Source organism: Zootoca vivipara, chromosome 1 (genome assembly GCF_965207765.1).
Source record: "Zootoca vivipara chromosome 1, rZooViv2.hap1.1, whole genome shotgun sequence".
NCBI lineage: Eukaryota > Metazoa > Chordata > Lepidosauria > Squamata > Lacertidae > Zootoca > Zootoca vivipara.
The window spans coordinates 5,736,865-5,763,248 of record NC_142582.1 but is presented as its reverse complement, the minus strand read 5'-3'; the positions used below and the strand labels follow the sequence as shown (position 1 = coordinate 5,763,248).

Here is a 26,384-nt window from a genome sequence, read left to right as displayed (position 1 = left end):
CAGCAATACAAAATGGCACCCAGACTATTATTTTGATATTCCAGCAATTCAAAAATAACCTAATATATAGATTTCTTGAATAATACAAAATAAAATTGCCTCAGGCCAAGACTTTTTATGCCAAGTCACAGTCCGGAGAAAAATTTTATGGCTACATTATAAACACGAGAAATATGGGTTTATAATGGAATTCCTGACAGACCTTAGCAGAAGCTGCTATAATATCTTGAATCTGATTTAGGAGAGGTTTTCAATAATACTGTTCCAAGACAGTCTGTCGGGGACTGCTAAGAAAAACATAATGGGTTTCTTTTTCCAACTGGCTTGCTGTATTTGATGATAGTCTAGGTGTTTTATGGAAGATTATTCTGGAGCCCTTAACTCCAGTATAATTTGCCTGGCATCACACAGAATCTGTGGGGGTGAGTTAAGTTTGCAGGTATTGTTTCAAGGAATAAAGGTTATGTTAACATCTTGCACAAACTAGTGATGATTAATTAGAGGATCTGAGAAAGAGCTTTTCCAGCCTTTTTGTTCTACAGACATATGAACATTTGTGAACATCTTACTAATTTGGGTAATATCAGGAGATGGGGTGTGTGTGTTCTGTTAGAATGAGACCACTGGAAAAATTGCCAGCAGCTTTTTTGCCCTTCACTTAATAATTCAGATTAAAATGAAGTGAAGTTAATAAATAGCTAGTCTAATGTAAATATGATAATCCAGGAGTGAGGAATCTTTCTACTCACGACATAACACTTTCACAAAATGTTGCTGAACTACAACTTCCATCATCCCTTGCCATTGGCTGTGCAACAGTTCCCCACGCCTGATGATAACCCTTCTGCTGTCAATTCTCTTCTCTCTCCCCCCCCCCCACTGACCTCACAGGCTGTGGTTTTGTTGTTGTTGTGGAAGGGAGGAGGAAATTGCATCAGATTAAATTGGCTAATAATAATCATAGAATCATAGAGTTGGAAGAGACCGCAAGGGCCATCCAGTCCAACCCCCTGCCAAGCAGGAAACACCATCAAAGCATTCCTGACAGATGGCTGTCAAGCCCCTGCTTAAAGACCTCCAAAGAAGGAGACTCCACCACACTCTTTGGCAGCAAATTCCACTGCCGAACAGCTCTTACTGTCAGGAAGTTCTTCCTAATGTTTAGGTGGAATCTTCTTTCTTGTAGTTTGAATCCATTGCTCCGTGTCCGCTTCTCTGGAGCAGCAGAAATAGTCTGCTGCCCCTGGTCAAAGAGTACAGAATGATGGTTAAGGAGAGGAAGGATATGACTTTGTTTGCAGAATGTGTGACTAAAGAGAAAGTGACAGCCCAGGCATGAAGAAAATGGCAGCGAGGAAGAAAGAGAAAGTAAGTAAGGGAAAAGCCAGAGAGGCTGAGAGAAGAAACGAGTCACATCACACAAGAGGGAAAGGGAATTTGAAAATGGAGGAGAGTGAACGGGAAAATATCCCCACATACAACCTTTAATTAATGGGATGATATGCTTCACTGGCAGCGCTCCAAGGGCATAATGGCTGCCCTTCTTTGCAATGTGTTAGCCATAATTAATAATACTGTAGTAATTAGAGGAACATAGTCTGATGAGTGCTGTAGTTTTCAAAAGGACTCCGGGGAACGAGGCACTTTGCCTCTGCTGGAAATTAGTCTTCAGTCCAGTAGGATAGCTGCCGCTTTGCAGCCATGTTAATCAAGTCCGTGTTCCCATACTACCCGGAGATGTGAGCTTCGTTTCTTTTGGTAGCCCTTTAGAAACATCACTTTAAATCGGCATGCACACAGTTGCAACACCATTTTAAAAAATCTGCAGACCACTATCTCTTTCGAGAGAACACAGGACCTGAACAATTTGGACCAAGTCACCTGACAAACTAGAAGAAACTGCACACTCTTTCCAACAGGATCATATTCTCTTTCTATGGCATTCCACTTTATCCCATGTTGTTCTCAATGCATAAAGTTCTAATAGGTGGCTGGTACAATAATGTACTATATGTTATATTATGTTAGTCACCTGACAAAGGGCATCAGCCTTGACACAGCTGGACCTAAACGGCCTCGGTCCTGTATACCTGAAGGAGCGTCTCCACCCCCACCATTCAGCCCGGACACTGAGATCCAGCACCGAGGGCCTTCTGGCGGTTCCCTTATTGCGAGAAGTGAGGTTACAGGGAACCAGACAGAGGGCCTTCTCGGTAGTGGCACCCGCCCTGTGGAATGCCCTCCCATCAGATGTCAAGGCAATAAGTAACTATTTTACTTTTAGAAGACAACTGAAGGCGGCCCTGTTTAGGGAAGTTTTTAATGTTTGATGCTGTGCTGTTTTAATATTCGGTTGGAAGCCGCCCAGAGTGGCTGGGGAAACCCAGCCAGATGGGCGGGGTATAAATAATAAATTATCATCATCATCATCATCATCATCATCATTATCATGTTCCATCAGATGCCTTGGAGGAAAGGAAAGAACTTGCTGCTCAGAAGATGTCAGTATTGGTAGGCAGGCGGGCCTCACTGCAGGAAACATTCCAGGAGTAATGAGCCACAACTGAAAAGGTCTTCTTGTTGCCAACCCCAAGCCTCAGTTTTCCATGTGTGCAGTGCAGCTTGCTGGCACTTAAGATCTATTGATAAGGCCCTAATTTGGTTTCCATCTTGTAGGGAGCTTGGCTGCCACCAGGAGCAAGGTCTTCTTTGCTGCAGCCCCCCTCTCAGAGATCTCCCTTCCAAGGGAGGTTTGCACAACCTCCTTGCCATTATTCCACAGATAAGGTAAAACTCCTTCCTATTCCAGTAGGTCTTGACTGTGGTATCACGTGTTTTATGACAATTTGTCTATGTTTCACTTTCTCCTCCCCCCCACTTCCCCCCCCTTTGGGGTGTAAAGTTTTTATTGTATTTCAAGTGTGTAGAACTGCTGGGATATATTTTATGAACATTACTATATAATTTCAGATAAATAAATCAAATACAGTGGTGCCTCGCTTAACGAATGCCCTGCTTAACGAAATTTCCGCTTAACGAAAGGGTTTTTCGAGCGGAGGTTGCCTCGCTAGACGAATTCGTTTTATGAAAAATTCATCTAGTGAATCACGGTTTCCCATAGGAATGCATTGAAATTCAATTAATGCGTTCCTATGGGCAAAAAAAAATTCCAAAAAAATTTCAATGCATTCCTATGGGATTCGCTAGACAATTTTTTTGTTATAAGAAAAGACCCGTGGAACGAATTAAATTCGTCTAGCGAGGCACCACTGTAACCCAGGACCTGCATGCATATTTTAAAGTGGATTCTGTTTTTATTTTTGTTGTATCTTGTGTTTTAAATTGTTGTGACGTGTCCCTGAGATCACATGTGATGAGGGGTGAGATATCAATCATGTAAATAAATGAATATCTAGATGGGCAGAGCAATGCTAATCTGGGGGGTTACCCAGTACTGTACTGGGAATGATTGGAGTGGTGGGCCATCTGAAGCCCTATCGGTCAGGGTGAAAAGTGTGTGCATGGGGGCGGGCTTCCCCCCCCCCCCAGGCCCCTCAGCTAGCAATGGGCCAACTTTGGATCCAGCAGATCCTTGACCAGCTCTGCTACCTCATCCTCAAAACACCCTGATGCCCTATGCCAGCTATCACTTGCAAGAATACCACTAGCAGTATCTCCTTAGCAGCCCCTGTTCTTGGCACAGTGTGAGCTTCCCCAGTGGAAGAACATATCATAGGCAGAGCCAGGCCTCTGCCCAATCCTAACCCCTCCAGGAGGACAGCTCAGAGGTGAGGGTGAGCTCCTGTCAGGAGTATGGGCAGGAGTCAGGCTCTGGGGCCTGCCTCAGCTTGTGCTGGAGAAGCAGGGAGTGGCCCCTCAGGTGAGGCCACTTGATAACTCACTGCACCTGGTGGCAAGAGCTGGGAGGGATAAAAGCTCAGCATTTCCCTTCAGCTCTTTGCCACTGCAACGCTATCCCTGCCTTGTTGCATCTGGCCTCTTGCGCCTTGCTCCTTGGACCCTTGCCTTGCTGACGCCTTGTTCCTTGGATCCTCGCCTTGCCGACGCCTTGATCCTTGGACCCTTGCCTTGCCGACGCCTTGCTCCTTGACTCCCAGACCTTCGTCTTCGCCTCTGCCTTGCTCCTTGACCCTGCAACTGCCTGCTGCTGGACCCTCAGCCCTGCACCTCCTCTATGCCCTGTTGAAATTTCTAACATAGGCAGGACCATTCTCTAAAGTACAATATCTCTGGTTTACCATGTTCATTTAGAGGTACGAGTTCTCAGTGGTGATGTCTCCATCAGCTGCCCTGGAGGCACATTGGAGTGAGAGTCCGAGTCTCTTCTGGGGCAATCTTGAGGTCCCGTCCCCCCCACTTGAGCAAGCATTTAATGCTTCATTTTAGCAATCTTTATTTTTAAAGAAGTTAAAACATAGGTAAAGTTTTATTATTGGTATGGTAGCATTTCATATTGTACCTTGGCGAAAAGAGAGATAATAGATGAGAAACCTACTCAGCATAAGCAAGAAAATAATATATAGCTGACGAACAAACAGAGAATCTTGATCTTGAGGTGGCTTGATAAGTCCTTGGTTTAAATTCTTCTCTGCTACACACTGAACTTCCTACCAGAGCAGCCCCATTAGTAAACTACATTTTATGTTAATGTACTTGCTTGGAGTGATAATTATCTCAGCCTTTTGCCCTGGTGTGAGTGTGTCGGTATAGCATAATAATTATACAATTAGCCTTGTCATGGCAAGGAGCTTTGGGAATAGAGACATCTTGAAGTTTAAAATGTGGACAGCTGATAGATGACAGTCATTAAACCCATCCTTTGTTCACTCCCTGATAGGCTTTCCAGAGAGCTGTAAGCCAGGACTCCTTAATGAAAAATAAAGACCTTGAACCACAGCTACATCCCTTCACCTCCTCCCAACCTTTCCGCTCACCCCTGCTTCCTCCCTCTGCACACACAGTCTGTCCATCTTTCACTCCTGGCTGCTTCAAAATAACGAAAGCTGCTCCTAACTAGCGCGTTTATCAATCAAATGCTGCCAAGGAGAATAAAAAGGAAAATGCTGCTCTCTAACAATGCGGCCAAATGGTCCTAATCTTAGAGCCATTTTTACCTTGGAGGCTTGCTCTCTCTCTCTCAGCTTATAATCAAGGTTGTTGAGCCACGTGGAAGAGGTGCAGGAAATGTACTAGTGTGCAGGAAATGTGTTAGTGTTTCCTCAACTGGATTTTTTTAATGTGTGGAAATCTGCTTGGAGCTCAAGCAATTTTCTATCAGATGAGAATCCTGATCTCAGCTTTATTTTGTGCACAAAGATGTATTAGCCTAACTGCAATGGGGAAAGTAGTTTTCAGCCACTGAAGCTGGCCAAAGATGACTAGTTATTTCTCCATTGGACTTAGCCCATAGGAGGATAATTTGCATCATTTTTTGCCATACTCTCCATGTGGTCCATAAGGCTCACAATACGGCACTGATTCAGTGGGTGGCATTGCAAGCCACCTTTCCCCATCAGCTTCCAGGACAAGAGCAAAGGGGCAAGAGTTCATCTTGTGTGCTGCGCTAGAAAGAACAAACAGTTCTTCTCTCTTATCCCTTGAAACTGACCAAATAATGAAGAGTGAAATTGGGAATGATCACTACCCACAGAAAATAAAATAAAAGCTGGGATGATACCCTTAGATACGACACTTGGACCTTGTTGAAGCGGTTGCGCAAGAAATTCTGAAATGTGATTGTTAGTTTCCTGATTGTGGGAGGTCTGGAAAGCGATCTCTGCACAATTGCATTCTGAGTATTTACCCAGTGTGTATCGCTCTGAGTTGCAAATGTACAACTTCCCTTTTTCCCTGAAGGAGGGAAAAAAACCCTATGGGAGGCAGGCAACATCAGAGCCTGACTTTCTTTCCTGAGAAAATCTCATTCTACCCATTTTCCTGGCTAACATTCTCTTTATTGTACTTTCTAGCCTCCCTCTCGACTGATGCTATGCTTTGCCTTGGTTAATGTAATTTTAGAATTCTTTTATATTCACAAGATGTTAAAAGGATCTCCCCCAGGACCTGATTTTCCTTCCCTGACATTCAAGTGTATCAAACTGCTTATTACCTTGGCTTATTATTATTATTGGAAAGTAACACTTATGGAATTATTTGAATGTAAAATGTGATAAGCCGACTTGACAGCCTCCCAAGAAAGAAACAAATGGAAATACAGTTTTAGACTGTAATTCACTATGGTGTTGCTAAGAGCAGCTGCCATGCCCTAAGAAATGGTAAGTGAGCTACAGCTGAATTCTCATGACCATGTTCTGTATTCAGCCACTGTAATATCAAGTGATGTTTTGCATCTGTGAAACAGGCATCCCAATCAAGCATCAGAAACACACCCTTCTTATCACCTGATATCATTCACAAAAAAGCAAGCTTTTAAAGGAGGCGCTCCGCACGTTCAGCAACTTGTAGCATACATGGCTCTTATCTTCTTCCTAGGTGGCAGAGCCCATGTCCTTACAACCTAACAAACACCGAAAAACTTGCAAATTTTAATGAACGTGAAGATCGTATGCAGGGATATCAACACTGGAATTTCGCACTGATTTCCCTAGGTATAAGCCCCAGTGAAATCATTGGGGTTTAATTCTAAATAGATAGCATTGAATTGCACTGTAAGACTGCAACTCCTTGCTTAAGTTATGCTGCCCGGAGAACTTCAGGGTTTGATGTACAGCAGCACAGAGAGAACGTCATGCGCAGAATCCCAAACTATCTTGGCCCCAATGCCAACACGAGAGATTGTGCAAGTGAAAACCACTTAACTCAATAGCAAGCCCATGCTGTCTATTCTACCACATGAGCACCAGTAAATAAATCTGAGGTGAGGAGCCTGTGGCCTGTCAGATATCACTGCAGGACAACTCCAATCCTCTCCCCCACTGGCCAAGCTGGCTGGAGTGGGTAGAGTGACAAGGGTGCAGTCCAAAACATCTGGAAGGACACAGCTTCCCAACTTTTTTTAAAAAAAACACTCCCCCCCCCCCATCCTACCTTGAACCTAAGGGGCAAGTATGCTTTTGAAATATTAGACGAGCCTTCCTCTTCATTTTTCAATAAGTTACTCAAATTTGCCAAATCAATCTCAAGAGAAAACTCAGTTGCTTCTCTGACAGAATATCTGCTGCAAAGAGCAAAATGAAGCCTAAAATATAGACCCTAGATGCATGAGAAAGGCCGCTGAGATTTCAGTCCTGAGTGGATAATGCTTAGAAACACGAACCAATCGCCAAACTTCAAAGGACATCACCAGAGGCTATTGGCCCTGGCAAGCCGACCCGAGGCCCTCTGCAGGTTTTGTAACTCTTTATGCAAAAGTCAAGACAGCTTGAAATGAATATCCATGCATAATGAGATATTCTGAACCAGCAGGCGTAATAAAAAAACACTGCAGAAAATGTAACAAAGACCTAAGCAGCAGGGTGACGCCCAATACAGCACAGGCAAGCTCATTATGATAAACCATTCAATAAACAACATCCACCACTCAGCTAAAGGTAGCCTTTCCTCTTCCTCCCCTTCCATTTTCAGCCTTGATACAGAAAACTGTTGCAGAAGCGGATACAGAAAAAAAGATGCCGTTATTAAAAGGCAAACATCCAAAACTGCCTCTGGCCACACAAATAAGTGTCTGACGGGTCATGGAATGTTCCTTGGCTCCTATCAGACCCCTGAATGTGCTTCCAGGCAAGCACAATAAATCTTTCCAAACTGCTGTAGGAAATATAAAGCCAAGAGGAAATATTGTGTGTTGTGGCAAAGGAAGTACCTAACTACATAGTCTAAAGGTACTCTTTTCTTTTCATTTCTCCCATAAGACTTCGGATTAGAGAAAAGCTGGGTTCTCCTCAGATTTAAACAGAGCTGAGCTGAATTGTCATGACTTTTGATCATCACGTCAAAATTTAAGGGTTGGACGACGCAGCTGGTTTCCTTGGGCACCGTAGTAAATTGCATGAAAACTGACAGTACGGGGTTCCCTTGCATGCTTAGAACTGTGTCGTCCAGCTCTGCCTGAACGCCCCCCCTGCCCACAACATGCGACTTTTGAAGTTACAGCCTGCCATCCCCATGTATTCTGCCTGCACTATTTGAAACTCCAATAAAGCAAGGGGAGCTGATGTGAGTACAACAGGCTCCCATTGTCAGAAGTTACTCCTCGTGTGTAATCACGTAAGGGAAGCCAATGTCTTGAAAGGGCTAACCATAGCTCAGAGATGTGCCAGGGCTGCCATGGGTTTGGTGTTTTTCTTTAAAAAGAAGTTGCACAGTTTTCTCTTTTTTAATCCATCCAGAATGGCAAGCGGGGAAACATGCAATGGACACATACATGCCATTAAACTTCTAAGGAGAAACTGACCTTAGCATCAGACAACACAATCCTATGCATGCCTACTTGGAAGTAAGCACTAGAGTTAGTGTACATGTATACAAGATTGAATTACTGGATTCCTTAAGGGGCCTTATTCCTAGTCTCCTTTGCCCAAGTATCGAGGAAAACAGATCTCCTGCTGCAAATACATTTCATTTCTGAAGAGCTGAAACTGATGAGCTTTATGCTATAACACAAGGTCAAAGTAATGTTAACCTTAGACCATGGTAATACAGAAAAAGATAGATTAATTAAATTTTGCTGTTCCACCCCCCCAAAAAAAGTTACCTTTTCCTTCCAATAATCCTCCCCCTCTTTCCCTTAATGGTTCACGTCAATTAATCTTACAATTTGGTCTTTAAAGAACAACAGCTTTCAAGTATGGCCTTTCTGGTATGTCTCTGCTAAACTACTAGTAAAATTATTTCTCACTCTTCCTTAGCATCCTTTCTTTAAAGACTTAATTTTAAATTTACTCATTTGGGAGACTCAGGCTACAATGCTGGGAATAAGCCCAACTGAATTAAATAGACCTATTTCTGAGAATATAGAGTGTCACCCAGTAGAGCTGTAATTCTGTAACCATTTGCCTAGAACAGGGGTGGCCAACTCCCAAGAGACTGCGATCTACTCATAGAGTTAAAAAGAGGCAGGGGGGGGTTCAGGTTGTTTGGGGGGGTTCAGGTTGTTGAGGTGTTTTTAGGGAGAACAGCCCGTTTTTAGGGGTTCAGGTCAAAGTTGCTGAGCTTTTTTTAGGGGAGTCAAAGTTGTTGAGCTTCTTTGAGGGGAGCCAGTGATCCACCACAGGCATCCAGTGATCTACCTGTTGGACGTGCCTGGCCTAGAAGTAAGCCGAACTATGAAGACCTTCCCCTGAGCTGCCACATCATTTGCCTCAGCTACTAGCAGTACAACCAGATGTGCCTCCTCAGGTTTAATGCGGCATATTCCCAGATATGCGGGTGGCGCTGTGGGTTAAACCACTGTGCTGCTTGGGCTTGCCGATCGAAAGGTTGGTGGTTTGAATCCCTGCGACAGGGTGAGCTCCTGTTGTTCAGTCCCAGCTCCTGCCAACCTAGCAGTTTGAAAGCACACAGTGCAAGTAGATAAACAGGTACCGCTCCCGCAGGAAAGTAAAGGGAGTTTCCATGCGCTGCTCTGGTTTTGCGAGAAGTGGCTTAGTCATGCTGGCCACATGACCCGGAAAAACTGTCTGCAGACAAACGCCAGCTCCCTTGGCCAGTAAAGCGAGATGAGCGCCGCAGCCCCAGAGTCATTTGCTACTGGACTTAACTGTCAGGGGTCCTTTACCTATTCCCAGATAAGTGTGCATAGATCGCAGCTGAAATCCACCAATGGTAAGAGGGATCCTGACATGATCTGATATTATAGCACAATCAACAAATCAATCAGGCTACAGATTTATATTTTATATTTCTTTAGTCACAATAACATCTGTAGGAATAAGAAACTAGCAGTGAAAAACGTTTGCATATTATCCCCAATTAATTGCTAGGGGAATTTCTTGTGGGTGTTTCACATCCAAGTTCCATTTTACTTTGTTTTACTTTCCTTCAGTGTCCCAGTTCTAATGTTTGCATATTCCCTTTACAAAAACACTTTTTTCCCTATGAATTGGGAGGGTAGTTGTCTCTTCTATTCCACCCCCAACACTTCCTGATGAACTCAATGCAATTTGCAGAAGAAACTAGTCAGGGTGGATGGCTGCCTGCGGAGCTTTGAGACAGCATCACAAAGTAGCCTGTGATGAAACTGTCACTCTAGCAAATTAAAACACACGGTTTAATTGTGTTCTATGAAGAATGGGTGCATGTCTACAAGAAGGAAGGTCTAGACCAGGCATCCCCAAACTTCGGCCCTCCAGATGTTTTAGACTACAATTCCCATCATCCCTGACCACTGGTCCTCTTAGCTAGGGGTCATGGGAGTTGTAGGTCAAAACATCTGGAGGGCCACAGTTTGGGGATGCCTGGTCTAGACAATGGCCAGGAGGAAGGATAAGTGTGAGGCCTAGCCAGTCCAAGCCATGTATTAAGGACTTCCAAAGAGCCTGACATTTACCTCCCAGTCCACTGTTCCAGTAAGGCAACAAAAGCAGGAGTTGTAATGGTTCCTGAAGAGCTATCCTACATGCCTAGTGGGCTGGTCCAGGCCAACTCTGTTAAAAGTTTTGATGTCTTTAATGATGTGCCACATTTTAAGGGAAGGATGTGCCCAGGAAATGGAGATTGACGGATCATACACAGAATGTGGTATGTGGCCTGTGCCACCCCCTCAAATGGTTCCTGTTCAAAGACTGCAAGAAAAAAACCCACCAGGATCAATGCTTCACATTTCATCCATACAAATATTGATGAGAAAAGGTAGAAACAAGAAATATTTCAGTCCAAGAAATAGGAAAGAGCAAACACAATCCCCAAACTTTGTTTTTCTACGTAGTTTCTGCAGTGAAACATGCAATGATATGGTGGAAAAGAGACTGGTATTTGTTTTCATTTTTATCTTGGTTATCTGAGAAGGCAAAGACTGAAATATTGCAGCAAATTATTTACTCTGGATCCTTTTTTCAAATCCCACAAGATATTTACCTACCTCAATTTGTTTCAGGTATCTGAGATCCAGTTCTCCAAAACTTGACTCTCGGTTTACATCATCAGCTTGATTGTCTTCTTCATTTAATTACATTTTATTTATCAATTTCAGAAAGTGATTTCTTCTCATATATCAGATTGTTTTAGAGAAATAAGTGTATCAATAATGAAAAATGCATGAGATCTAAAGCTTGACCCAGTGGAAAAATCTTCAATATATATATAGTTCCCAAGATAACAAGGGAGCAAAAATCCACAGAGCCCGCTTTCTGCCTCCCAAACCCAATGACAATAAACGTATTCCATAAATTAATAGAATGCAAAATTTATTTTTGCACACCAGAGATATGGAGCCTAAGCAAACATCTCAAGTGGGGAATCTCAAAAGGTTTGAGATCTCTAGGAAAAAGCGGCGGCTGATTCTGTAAGAGCTTACCTTGGCTATCTGGACACACCAGTTAAGCAGCAGCTGGGAGCCAATGTTATCCTTGTGTTCATGAACATAGTCCAATAAGCAGCCGTGGGGCATCAGCTGAGTAACTAGCTGGATGGTTGGGCTCAAGCAGACTCCTAGTAGCCGTACCAGATGTGGATGGTCCATGCTTGCCATTATAAGAGCTTCCTGCAATAAAAAGCCATATATTTTAAAGAGCCACTTATACCACACTTCCGTGCCCAAATGAAGCTACTAGGGCTGGTCCTGCTATGTAGCACTGCGAGTGGGAGACAGATGAAGGCAGGAATTGGTGTCTAAATGATGTTCCTACTATGGAGGGGAAAGGGTTGCAAACTGGGCTTCACTTCAGGCACTAACAATGAAAGCAACTTTGGCTAAACTTATTAGGATGTCCACCATTTGCATCGTAAGCTGCGACTCCTCTCATAGGTACATCTGTGTACATCTTGAATCTGGATTCACTAAACACATCATTTCAATGAATGTATCATTGCGCCATGGAGCAGGGACAGTGAGAAGCAAAAAAAGCAAAGAAGGTTCCTTTGAAAAAAAGAAAAGCAGGAAGCTACTTTCTCCGTGTTCTCAAAATACATGCATTTCTGATAAGTTAAAAAAAAAAACATAACCACAATGCTTCCACATGTGGTGGTAAAAAATAGCAAGCGATCTTGCTGCCAGCAGTATGAAACCACCACCATCACTCACAGCCCCCCAAAAGGGGTAGAAGGGTAGAGGGAAGTGGGGTGGGGGAATTATATAGGAGGGGAAGGAAGCTGGGTTTGTATTTGAGAAAATTGCTCATCAGAGCACAAAGAGCATTTGAAACCAAATTGCAGTGTATTTGCATAATAGTTATTTTTTTCAAAAAAAGAAAGAAAGAAAGAAAAAAGATGAACAAGGCATTAATTGTAGGGTGTGTGTTTAATGAAAATAACAGATGGTTTAACCTTTTCTTTACTTCTGATATTTTTGAAATTATGTCAACTTAAAAAAATAAATGCGGACTAGTCATGAGAGATGGTTTTGCAGGGCTGGCATAAGGACTCATTGTAACTCATGGCAGGTTTGGGCCAGCAAGGGAGCAGAGGCAGGGAGAGCAGTTCCATTTAAACCATTTGTTCCATGTTAAAATTAATACACTAGTCTGTTGCACGGGGTCACCGAGATGCAATGTTAGTCGCTTTTCGACTGACACCAGAAAATAGCACTGAAGGCTGGCAGAATAAATACATGTTGACAGGTACATTATCCATTTTCGAGAAACAAAATAACTCTCTGGTCTATGCCCCCTCTTCCCCCCATAAAGTTCTCTCTTTCTTTTCAGCAATGAAACAAGTGTTTCTATTTTAAATTGTTGCATTTTTTTCCTTCATGTTGACTGCTTAGGATATGGATTCATTGTTTTTGCACACCAAAAACTCAGTGGCACGTGTGGGGAGATGGGAGAGGCAAAAATATGTTGACAGACATATTAAGTTCAGCGCATGATCTCCTGCTCATCTGCTATTTGAAGCTCGTTTTGAGATATGGAAAAAAGGCATTTATAATGAATAACCAAACTGAGATGTGTTAGAATGTATTTATCCTGGAAATGTCCATATAGCATGCCCCAAGAAATGAACAAAGGAGGGTATAAAACACGTAGAGACTATACTATACCAGTATCATAAACACGAGGACTTTCATGCCTCAGTCAGCATGACCAATGTTCAGGGTTGATGGGATTTGTAGTTCTACAATATGTTGGCTACTCCTGTACTATACTGCAGTTGGTCTAAAGCAGGCATATCAAACCTGCGGCCCTCCAGATGTTTTGGCCTACAACTCCCATGATCCCTAGCTAGCAGGACCAGTGGTTGGGGAAGATGGGAATTGTAGTCCAAAACATCTGGAGGGCCGCAGGTTTGACATGCCTGGTCTAAAGGATCATGAATCAATTCTGTCATTTGTATTGATGTAAACCTCCAGAACGTATTTTGTATAGCTAACTATTTAGCTCTATCCCCAGTATATTTCATCTTATTGCTATGGCTAGTGGCTAATGCAAATAAAGTTTCTATCTGTCCACTGTAATTGGACTAGTGATAGGCAAAGTCTTCTGGGTTCAATCTGGAACTAACATGACCTATTTAGTAACATTAGATTCTTCCATGCCCAATTGGGCCCAAACAGGTCTCCTCCCTCTGTGACTCATCCCTAGCTCCTGAACTTGCAGTCAAGACCGGCAGGCCTCCAAGGTACACATGTTTGGTATCCAGGAAACTACATGCAACATACACAAACACACTTCAAAACATTGGCATGCTGATCTCTCAAAAGAGATGCCTCTCTTTTTTGCTCGTGGTTCTGAGCTAGGGGCCACTTTGGTCATGCATCTAGGCCTGTAGGCTTCAAGTCAACGCAGGGATGGATGAAGCAATAGTTTAAGGCAGGGCCTTTTTTTCCAGCTGGAGCTCACCGGAGCTCAGCTCTGGCACCTCTCAGGTAGGCACCATTGCCATTCTACACCAGATCATAGCTAAATGGGGCCGAGAAGCGATATTGCCATGCTAAGAAAACAATGGAGAAGTTAGTGGTGAGTTCCAGTGAGGGTAGACGATCACTAAGGAGTGGGTTCTTTCAGTGGTAGCAACCAGTTATGGTCTGCATGGCCTTTTCATTTTCCCAGCTGTTTTAAATACATAAGAACATATGATGAGTTTTCTGGATCAGGTCAGAGGTCAATCTAGTTCAGCATCCTGTCCTCACAGTGGCCAACCAGATGGCTGTGGGAAACCAGCAAGCAGGACATGAGCTCAAGAGCCCTCTCCCCTCCTGTGGTTTCCAGAAACTGGCATTCAGAAGCTCTTCTACCTCTGACAGTGGAGGTAGAACATTACATGCTTCCCTGTGGCAGCTTCAAGGCAGTCTTATACAGTGGAACCTCGGTTTATGAACACCTCGGTTTACGAATTTTCGGTTTATGAACGCCGCAGACCCATCTGGAACGGATTAATCCACTTTCCATTACTTTCAATGGGAAAGTTCGCTTCAGTTTACGAATGCTTCAGTTTAAGTACTCCGCGGACCGTCTGGAACAGATTAATCCACTTTCCATTACTTTCAATGGGAAAGTTCGCTTCAGTTTATGAATGCTTCAGTTTATGAACAGACTTCCGGAACCAATTGTGTTCATAAACCGAGGTACCACTATATTGCTTTACACTTTCTTTGTGCTGATTTTTACACAGATTGTTGTTGATGCTTAAACCTTGGTTTTATTACTATAGTTTTAATACATGGTTTGTGCTGGGAACCTCCCAGAGGACCATGCTGAATATATAAATGTCAACAATAAATAAATGAAAATAAATGAATTTTAAATGTGGCTTGACAACTTATACCAAATTTGTCTGTTTCAGCAGCCTTGCTACAACTTCCAGTTAGAGCAGGGGTCAGCAAACTTTTTCAGCAGGGGGCTGGTCCACTGTCCCTCACACCTTGTGGGGGGCCGTACTATATTTTGAAAAAAAAATATGAACAAATTCCTATGCCCCACAAATAACCCAGAGATGCATTTTAAATAAAAGCACACATTCTACTCATGTAAAAGCACCAGGCAGGCCCCACAAATAACCCAGAGATGCAATTTAAGTAAAAGGACACATTCTACTCATGTAAAAGCACCAGGCAGGCCCACAAATAACCCAGAGATGCATTTTAAATAAAAGGACACATTCTACTCATGTAAAAGCACCAGGCAGGCCCCACAAATAACCCAGAGATGCATTTTAAATAAAAGGACACATTCTACTCATGTAAAAATATGCTGATTCCCAGACCGTCTGCGGGCCAGATTTAGTAGACGATTGGGCCGCATCTGGCCCCCGGACCTTAGTTTGGGGACCCCTGAGTTAGAGTGTGGCTCAGCACCACCTGCCTTCCTATGAAGAACAGCCACGATTGCACACAAAAATGGCCCTGTATTGTACCCATGAAACATGCAGACCTGGCCCAATATCTTTCTGTCACAGCTTGATAAACTGAAAAGTTGTAAAGCACCATGACATTGATAAATGTTTTTGCCTTTCTGAAAATAGATATAAAAGCAGGTGCCTCCTTAAATTCGCCTTCCCCTGTTTTTCTATATTGCAGCCACAAAGACTCTTTAAAGTACTTAAGAAGCTCACTGTACTCTGGGCTGGGAATTATTTGCAAAACCTCAAATGTGTGCTGTGTGACAGGAGAAAGATATTAGAGCGGACACACATTTTTTTCATTAATTTTATGGTACCTGTAATTGCTACAGCAAAGAAACATGTCTACAGTGCATGTCTGAGCAGCCTTTGGGAGGAAGCAATTACAAATTGATGTATCTTCAACATATTTTGCTTGCATATTAAGTTTTGAAGAACCTCCTGCAGAATGCATCCCTCTAGACCTGGCTAACTGCTGAAGCTGACATAGCCATATGTGGACTAAAGGGGGAAAAAATCAAGAGAGGTGCAAATATATAACTAACCATTTAGTTATATGCGGAAACAAACAAACCAACCTATCCCCAAGGGTCTCCCAAGAATAAAAAGGCACCGTTTACTGACACATCAGAGTAGTTATGGGTCGATCTAGGTGTGACAGGATCAGTTATCTTGGTTTATCAAGCAATGGGACAGCCATGCTTGTTGTTCATGTATAAAATGTTTATGAAACCTTAAAAGGGGGGGGGCAGTGAAATGATTCCTCATCTTACCTCTGCATGCTTTTCTCCCAACCGAGCTCATTTCTAGTAACAGAGCTGAGCTGTGAGTGCTGGACGCTTCTACTCTCAGAGCCAAACAGGGAGAAATGAACATGGCCTGATGGAGCTCTAGCAGAAGAAGCATCAGGCAGAGTTCATCCTCAAGGCAAGGAGGCCAGGGCACACTACTTGGCCCCTCCACTCCTTGACAGAAATAAAACATAAGCATCTAATAATGTAACTTGATAAACTACAAAAACAAACAAACAATTATGCAGGTAGAAAGCCAAAAGGGGTGTGGGGGCTTTCCAGTGTTTTGCACTGCCTCTCACAAGTATGCCTCTCTGCCTACTGGACAGAAGCCTTTGGTGTGTCCTCTGTGCAATGATATTTATTTTCCTCCAGTTTTCCATTCTTTACCTTAACTTTTCATTTGTGTGAACTTGAATCAGAACAACTGGAAGAGCAACCGTTTTTGTCTGTTTGTCCAATCTTATCCTGTTGTTCTTACAGGGTCCCTTTGAGAGTAAGAATTCCAAATCAGACCAACATATTATTTCTTTGCTTGTCCAAAGAGGCCACGGAGAATCAATAAGCAGGATTCTCTCCCAGGACAGTACCACTAAGGGGCCCCACAGTGTCTGCTTAACTTGAAACCATGTCAAGAGGAGTATTGGCTGTTAAACTCAGATCACTATCACAGTCAAAATAAAGGAGGTTTTCTAAATGTTCAATATTCAGTGCCGACTGAAAGTCAGTGATGGAAATAACATAACCATGAAACACATCACCAATTACACCTCGACATTTTGCAAGCTCTGGTTTTCCATACAGCTGCAATCGCTCAATATGGCATCGGGGTGGGGGTGGGGGCTTTTTTTAGCTAGAACTGATCCAAAGGTAACCTCATTTGCAGAAGGCTCATGCTTTGAGCAGAGAGGCAGTGGTTCACTATCTCCATGCAAAAATAGTCAATACTTTCCCTATCGCATGGCTTGGCTTTGCCACCTGATTAATGAAGCAGCTGTAAAATGGTATTGACTGTTAATATCACTCTTATCACAAGCAAATTGGTATTACCTCTCCAAGTAATCCGGACATTTTCCTCAAGAAGATAATGCAAACAGTTAAGATAACACTGAGGCCTGGGCTATCTGGTGTTGACCTCATTTTTTTATTGCACAATAATGGTCAATTTGTCCAATTAACAACTAGTCTTCCAAACTAAAGCAAAAAAAAAAAAATGCTTCTGGAACTATTTTTAATCACTGTAGAGGCAAAATCTAAGATAACACACACACCACTTGTAACTAATAATACATATTTAAAACTAACAATGATGAAGCCAGAACCAACATCCTATTTTGAATAGCAGCCTTATAAAATTAAGGAGTGTTCAATTTCATCTATTATTATGCTTCTACCCCCCTTTTTTAAAAACAAAACAAAACACTGATTTATGTTAAATGAGTGTCTGTGATTTGATAAGAATGCCAAGTATTCTTTGAGCAGTTCTGTGCTGTAGCACAAGTTTATTTTTATTTTAAAGGAGTGATCGGCTGGGACCGGACCAAGTGCCCTCTTTTCTGTGGTAAAAGGTAAAGGTAAAGGGGCCCCTGACCATCAGGTCCAGTCGTGTCCGACTCTGGGGTTGCGACGCTCCTCTCGCTCTATAGGCCGAGGAAGCCAGCGTTTGTCCGCAGACAGCTTCCGGGTCATGTGGCCAGCATGACAAAGCCGCTTCTGGCGAACCAGAGCAGCGCACGGAAACGCCGTTTACCTTCCCGCCGGAGCGGTCCCTATTTATCTACTTGCACTTTGATGTGCTTTCGAACTGCTAGGTGGGCAGGAGCTGGGACCGAGCAACGGGAGCTCACCCCGTTGCAGGGATTCGAACCGCTGACCTTCTGATCAGCAAGCCCTAGACTCTGTGGTTTAACCCACAGCGCCACCTGGGTCCCTCTTTTCTGTGGACTGGTACCTATTATGGGAAACGACTGGAGGTTCAAAGCAGAGGGGATTTTGTTTCTCCAGGGGATTTCTGTTTGTTGATTTGTCCATCTTAGGAATATACCTGGCAGATCTTCAAAGTTCAGGGTGCTCTTACATGCACTAGGAGCAATCAAACCTCCTGAGACCTTCTTCTGAGTATGTGCATTAGGACTCTTATCTAATTTACAGCAGCAAAAATCTGATGTCCTTAACCTAATATGCTCCCTTTTCTAAAGTCTTGGCTTCTTCTCTCATTGAAACAACAGTGATTAATGGCACATTGTTCTTTTTCAGGGACTCTTTACCAACACTATTTTACGTTTTGCCGCTGATTTCTGAGCCATTGAACTGAGGTATATTATCACACTCTTGTGCTTAATCTGTTATCATGAAAAATCTAGAAAGTAATAGCTTATCACTATAAAGTTCTCCTTTTTTAGAAAATAAAAGTTTCAAAAATGGCTTAGCTGGCAAATTATATTTATATATACCCTATTTGATTGACTTTAATATCTAGACAGTCCTGCTTCAATCAGACATGTGCTGATTGACTGCTAACCTTGAACCATACAGCAACCTCATTGGAAGGCATTACGTATACACTGAAGAAAATAATACCTTGTATTATTAACACACATCCCATAAAACCTTCATTTATTATCAGCCTAACAGCAACCTGGCATATACATTACCATTTAGAAATTGAAATACCAACGTGTCTACTCTGAATTGCTAATGTAAGCTGGAGGCATGCAGAGAAAATTCCTAAATAATAGGAAGTTCTTTGATACAGACTTTCCATTTCTTATTGTGAAGCATTGGCACTAATTGCTCAGTTCTGGGTAACAAATTCAGCCTTTAAAGCTGGATGTGCTTTGCCCGTTTCTTTTTTTACTGTAGTGGAAAGGGATTGTTTGGTAATTATGCCTCTCATTTTACTAATTTTAAATATTTCCTTCTCTTTGAACTTTGGGAAACTTTGAGGCAGCAGAAAAAAATTCTAAGTTTGTAAGGAATGAGCAGGAGAATTCTAGCTTCAGCCCACACAGCAGTTACCAGGAGAATGTTAGGAGTCAGAAATTTTGACAACAGAGACCAAAGCACTAGATATATCAAGAGATCCAACGCACCCTGGTCACCATTTCTTTCAGCTCCTGCCATCGGGATGGAGATATAGAACAATGCAGGCAAGAACGAGCCGTCTCAGGAACAGTTTCTTCTCTAGAGCGATTTTGGCCTTAAATGGAAAGCCTGGACTTTGAAGTCATCTTATTTTACTTGTTGTGAGGGACAGGGGATATCGCGAAGTCCCTCCCCTCCTGAGTTCAAGCCAATCCCCGAGCACAGGGGAAAGCAGAGAGAGTTCCGATTCCAGTGGGGAAGCAGGAAGTCGTGTCCGAGGCTCAGGCAAGGTAGAGGAGCCAGGGTCCCAGGTGGGACAGGAAGGGGCGAATAAGGGCGGGAGACCCATCCCCCCAACTCCGGAATTACGCAGAAAGAGGAGGGGAAAGAGGATGGGGCTGCCAAAGCTTTTGTGTTGGAGAAAGACGCGCCAAAAGCCATTAGGAGGTTCTGAAACCGACTGACCACATCACTCCGTGTAAATAGCAATGACTTCAGCACTGTAAATTCGCAGCACCAATAAAAGAATAAAATGCAGAGCTGGGTAGCGTCGTTACTCTGAAGTAGTCCGCTCCGGCCACTGTGACAGCAACCTCCTAATCCTTTTTGGGCTACTTTGGAGTTGCCGGGATGAGCGTGTCAGAGGCGGAGAGATGGCGGCAGATCGCGGAGCAAGCCCAGCAAGAACTGCAGCAGCTGTCGCTGCAGGCGCAGGGGGAATTGAAGGCAGCTAAAGAAGAGACTAAGAAGGTCCAGGACGACCGGCTACAACTTGCGGAACAGGTGAGAGCGCTACAGGAAAGAGAGCAGGAATTAAGGGCGGTGGCGGTAGACCTCCAAAACAAGCTGGATGCAGAGAAAAACAAGGCGGGAGGGGCACCCCAAGTCCAAGTGCTGCCAGGAAGGAGAGCCGGGACGCTAGTAAGCAAGTTCAATGGAGACCCGAAGGAATATCAGGGCTTTGAGACTGAGATTGTGTATGCTCTTGAGCTGCACCACGATGAGTTCCCTGATGATGAGCACAGGGTAGCGTTTATTGTGGAGCACCTTACCGGGGCAGCCAGGGAGTGGCTAAGACCGTTAATCGCAACAAAGAATCCTTGCATGAAGAATGTCAAACTATTTCTAGAAGGTTTGAAAACGATGTATTCGTCCGATAGTCATATGGACCAGACTAAGGAGGAACTTCATAATTTACGCCAAGGAAATATGACAGTTCGCGCGTATTGGGCGAAATTCACCATGCTGGTGCACAGATTGGGGTGGGAACTAGAGTCACCCCCAATGCAAGCGGCGTTCTACTTGGGGTTGCATGAGGAGGTGAAGGATGAGCTCTCGAGAGGTCCAAAGCCCAGTAATATGGATCAGCTGAGCAAAGCGGCTCTGGCGGTGGGGGTGAGACAGGAATCCCGGTGGAGCGACAAGCAAGCAACGCGCGCAAAGCGGGCTTGGTTCCCACGGTCGCAGGAGAAGCCACTCCCCCAACAACCCTTTCAAGCCACGCCTGGGGCCAGTCAGGACCAGGAACCCATGCAGATTGATAGCGCGCGCGCGGGCTTTTCAAACCCCAGCGGCGCCAAGACGCAAGGAGGGAAGGGGTGGGAATTGCTTTCTCTGCAACTCCCCCCAGCATCTCGTCAGAGACTGCCCACATCGCAGGGAGTGGCAAGGAAAGGCGGGAACGGTTGTGCCCTCCCCCACTGACGCAGCACCACAGCAGGGAAACGGGAAAGCCTGGCTGCAGGAGACAAGGGGCAGCAGCCAGGCACAGTCAGCAGACAACAGCCCCAGCCCACCCACCCGCACAGAGAGGAGCAGAGCCAGCCCACCCCTCCCAGAGCAGGAGTGGTTTTAGAAGTCACGCTAACGCTCCCAAATGGCTATCCCCTGACAGTCCTCGCCTTAATTGACAGTGGGGCGTCAGCGAACTTCTTCTCGAGAAACTTTGCAGAAGAGCACCAGATCCAGCTTCTGCAGCTGGATTTTCCTCTGCACGTGGCAACCATTGACGGCAGAGAGCTGCTGGGAGGGGCCATCACTCATCAACCCCCCCCCATGAGAATGACGGTGGGAAGGCACTCAGAGACACTGGCATTCAACGTCACCACCATCTCAGACCCCCCCATCGTCTTGGGCATGAGCTGGCTGGCGCGCCACGACCCCTCCATCAGTTGGCACCAGAGATGCATCACTTTTGGATCGGACTTTTGCCTGGAACATTGCATGCAGCGCCAACCAGGGGAGGGGCCTCCGATAGCCACGGTAGCCACCATGCACGTCAAAGGGGGTGAGGCGATACCCAAGCCGTACTGGGACCTGCAGGAGGTCTTCAGCGAAGCGGAGTCCGACCACCTACCCCCGCACAGGCCTTTTGACTGCCAGATCAACCTGGTGCCAGGGGCAACTATACCCCCAGCCAAGCTGTACGCCATGTCAGACCAGGAACTGGAGGATCTGCGCGCTTTCATCGACAAGAACCTCAAGCGGGGGTTCATCAGAGAAAGCAAGGCAGCAGGGGGCAGCCCGGTCTTCTGGGTGGACAAGAAAGACACGCAACAGCGCCGCCTGGTGGTGGATTTTAGACGGCTGAATTCAGTGACAGAGCCAGTGGCTTTCCCCATGCCCAGAGTGGATGATCTCCTGACAGCGGCACGCAGGGGCAAGATTTTCACCAAGCTAGACCTGAGGGGGGCGTACAACTTGATCAGGATCCGGGAAGGCGATGAATGGAAAACCACGATGTTCACGCCTCTGGGCTCTTTTGAATATCTGGTGATGCCCTTCGGGTTGCAAGGGGGCTCAGCATGCTTCCAGGCCTTCATGCACCACGTCCTGGGGTCCCTCCTCTTCAGGAAATGCTTGGTCTTCCTGGATGACATCCTTATTTACTCCAATGACCCAGTGCAGCATGTGAAAAATGTCAGGGAGGTGTTGCAGCGCCTGAAGGAGAACCACCTGTATGTGAAGCTGGAGAAGTGCAAGTTTCACACCAAGGAGGTGGACTTCCTGGGCTACAAGCTGTCAGACAAGGGGCTGGCGATGGACAAGGACAAGGTGCAGGCCATCCTGGACTGGCACAGCCCCAGGACGCGCAAAGATGCCCAACGCCTACTAGGCTTCGCCAACTTCTACAGGAAATTCATCAAGAACTTCTCTCGCGTTACGGCTCCCATCACTGACTGCCTGAGAGGCAAGCAGAAGTTCAGGTGGACACCAGAGGCGCAAGCAGCGTTCGAAAGCCTCAAAAGGGTGTTCGCCTCAGACCAGAACCTGTTCCACGTGGTTCAGGACGCGCCCCTACGCGTGGAGACAGATGCTTCTGATAAAGCTGTGGGCGCCATTTTGTTGCAACTGGACGCCAACAGAGAGTGGAGACCCTGTGCCTTCTTCTCCAGGAAGTTGACCCAGCCAGAGCGAAACTACACAGTGTTTGATCGGGAACTTCTTGCGATCCACGCTGCGTTCCAGCACTGGAGACACTTCCTGGTGGGCGCCAAGCACCCCATCCAGGTGTGCACAGACCACAAGAACCTGGAGTTCTGGAGAACTGCCAGGGTGCTCAACCAGCGGCAGATACGGTGGGCAGAGTTCTTCTCGAACTTCAACTTCTCCATACACTACATCCCGGGGGAGCAGAATGTCAGGGCGGATGCCCTCTCCCGCAAGCCAGAGTACATGGAGGAGGAGGCGCCACCGGCACCCAGGCACATTTTCCCCCCGTCAGCTTGGTCCTGTGGAGCAGCAGTGGTGAGCGAGGCAGAACTCACAGCACTGACGGCAGCGGATGAATTTGCCAACCGCATCTTCAGAGAACTGAGAGGGGGGGGGAGCAGGCAAAAGACTTTGCAGAACGCAGGGGGCTGCTTTTCTACAAGGGTGCACTGTACCTGCCCACCACCCAGCTTAGACGTACGGTCCTCAAGCAGATGCACGACAACCCAACGGCGGGTCATTTTGGGAGGGACAAAACCACTCACCTAGTCATGAGACACTTCTGGTGGCCAGGGGTGCGGGAAGATGTTCGAGACTATGTAAGGGGCTGTGACACCTGCCAGCGGGCAAAGGTGGTCAGAGCAGCGCCACCGGGATTGCTGGAGCCCTTAGCCACGCCACACAGGCCGTGGGAAGTGGTGTCCATGGACTTCATCACAGATCTGCCTTCTTCCAGGGGCAAGACCGCAGTGTTGGTGGTGGTGGACCTCATGTCCAAAATGTGCCATTTTATACCGTGTGCCAGGGCGGTCTCTGCAGAAGAGACAGCCAAACTGTTTGTGGATCACGTATTCAGACTGCATGGATTACCTTTAAGGGTTATTTCGGATCGTGGCCGCCAATTTGTTTCCAGGTTCTGGCGGCGGCTCATGAACCTCCTGCAGGTGGAGGTCAGCTTGTCGACGGCTAGACACCCGCAGACCAATGGACAGGCGGAGAGGGTCAACGCCATTCTGCAGCAGTACCTGAGATGTTACGTCAGCCAGAGGCAAACGGACTGGGTGGATCGCCTGCCACTGGCAGAATTTGCCTACAACAATGCGGTGCACGTCTCCACAGGGGTGTCGCCCTTTAAGGCCAATTACGGGCGTGACCTCAGATCTTTCCCTGAGAGGGAGGGGGAGGAGGAGGAGGAGGGCCCACAGGCTGAGGATTGGGCAGAGGAACTGGAGACGGTGCACCAGCAGCTCAGAGAACACTTGGAGAGAGCCAAGGAAGCGTACAAGAGGGGGGCAGATCGCCACAGGCGACCGGGGGAGGTCATTAGGGTGGGGGACAAAGTTTGGTTGTCCTCGGAGGGCCTTCCCATCAGAGGGCGATGCAAAAAGCTGGCGCCCAGAAGGTTGGGCCCCTTCACGGTCACGCAACAGGTCAACCCGGTGGCATACAGGCTGGCACTGCCAGAGGACATGAGGGTGCACCCAGTGTTTCATAGATCGCTGCTGTCGCCGTACAGGGAAAGCAGCAGGCTCCGAGACAGCGAACAAACCCCTGAGGGAGGGGGGGAGAGGGAAGGCAGGGAGCAACTCAATGAGGCCACGGCCATCCTGGATTCAAGGTGGGGGGTGGGGGGACTGGAGTACCTCATGGCATGGGAGGATGCTCCACCGTCCCAGAATGAATGGGTCCCAGCCACTCAGATACAGGAGGAATTCCTGGTAGAAGAATTTCACGCCCTCTTTCCCCATAGACCCAAGCCCTGGCACATGGAAAGGGAGGGGGAGGGGGAGGAAGCACGGGAGAGCAGTTCACCATGGCGCTGGGAAGCGGAGTTTGAGGAACCAGAGGATGAGGTATGGGTGTCACCGAGATCCACCCAGTCAGAGGAAGGAGCAGATTGGCAGAACATTTTTACCCCCACCAGCTCTGACGCCACAGACTTTTTGGGATTCCCGTCCTCCCAGGCGGAAGGGGGGGGCTTGCAGGACTGGGGGGAGGTGTTCACACCAACGGGCTCGGAAAGCACTGAGTTCTTAGGCTTCCAGTCGTCACCGACACCTGGGGGGGACCTGGGGAGGGGTGAAGGAGAGCTTGGGAGGGGGGTGGATGTGAGGGACAGGGGATATCGCGAAGTCCCTCCCCTCCTGAGTTCAAGCCAATCCCCGAGCACAGGGGAAAGCAGAGAGAGTTCCGATTCCAGTGGGGAAGCAGGAAGTCGTGTCCGAGGCTCAGGCAAGGTAGAGGAGCCAGGGTCCCAGGTGGGACAGGAAGGGGCGAATAAGGGCGGGAGACCCATCCCCCCAACTCCGGAATTACGCAGAAAGAGGAGGGGAAAGAGGATGGGGCTGCCAAAGCTTTTGTGTTGGAGAAAGACGCGCCAAAAGCCATTAGGAGGTTCTGAAACCGACTGACCACATCACTCCGTGTAAATAGCAATGACTTCAGCACTGTAAATACGCAGCACCAATAAAAGAATAAAATGCAGAGCTGGGTAGCGTCGTTACTCTGAAGTAGTCCGCTCCGGCCACTGTGACACTTGTTATTTTGTATTATATTTACTGTTTTTAATTAGGTTTTTGTAATTTTGGATTATGCGGAATGCTTTATCGGAGTGGATGTAGCAACCGAGTAATTTCGTTGTTCCCGCAAGGGGACAATGACAATAAAGATATCTTATCTAAAATGCCCAGGGATCTTTGTTTGAGTTTCCTTGGGTGGGAGGTTGTTGTCTTCCACGTATCAGATATGTATAAATGTGAGAGTCTTGATTCCACCCTTACGAACAACTTTGCTTTAAAAGCCTGTGCTTTTTAGCTTCCTTTCTTACTGGTTTTTGTTGAGCCAATTGGGAGCAGTGACCACAGTGCTATTAAATAAATAAATAAATATGTCAATGGCCAATTGTAACCACCACCACCACCCAACATGGTGTCTTGGGCTAAGCAAGTCAGAACGATGCAGGTGGATGGTCTGCCAAGGACCCAGGGGAGGGCTGGATGGGGAGGTCTCTGCAGGAATTGGGGCAGCCTGATAGTGAGGGTCCCGGAGGCAGTAATGCAGCAGGGCTCCCCCTGAGGACACCGTGGCTTGGCCCTCCCTCCTAGCGCAGCCGCTGCTCCCCACCCTCTGCTACATTATAGAGAACTAGTATCTTGAAGCCCGTTAAATTAACGGGTGCCAGAACATGTGAATCCCCCCGCCCATTCCCGCTCTCTCTCTCTCCCCCTCTCGTTTTCTCCACCCACACGTGCCGGGACTCTCCTGGGCTGCCACCGTTGCTGCTCCTCTGTCGCTCCGCCTCCTCCTCCTCCGCTGCCGCGGTCCATGCCTATGCAGGGGAGGGGGGAAGGTAAGGGCGGCCAGGGCCCTCTTTCCTTCCTGCCCTCCCCCTGGGCTCGAGCCCCCTCCTTGTCCGCCGCCTCCACCTCAGGACCACGCCTAGGCCCTGCCACTCCAGCGGCTGCTCCCACCGACGCTCTCCGTCGTTCGCCCCCCCGGCGGCGGCCGCCGCAGCGCTACGTGGCTGCCGCCGTAGCCAACCAAAGTCAGTCAGACACTCAGCCTCGGTAGGCAGGGGGGGGGGAGCGGCGTGTGTGTGCGCGACAC

The 26,384-nt window shown here is 46.5% G+C and overlaps 1 protein-coding gene across 6 annotated transcripts in view; it reads right to left on the bottom strand.

Annotated features, from left to right (window-relative positions):
* The window catches only part of ERBB4 (erb-b2 receptor tyrosine kinase 4), an 801,677-nt gene that overhangs the window by 106,515 nt on the left and 668,778 nt on the right, over nt 1-26,384 (bottom strand). For all 6 annotated transcript variants that reach the window (XM_088667872.1, XM_060282295.2, XM_060282293.2 and 3 more), the window contains one exon: nt 11,495-11,680. In XM_088667872.1, the coding sequence (XP_088523998.1) occupies nt 11,495-11,680 (186 nt within the window). The remainder of the gene's footprint in view (nt 1-11,494; nt 11,681-26,384) is intronic.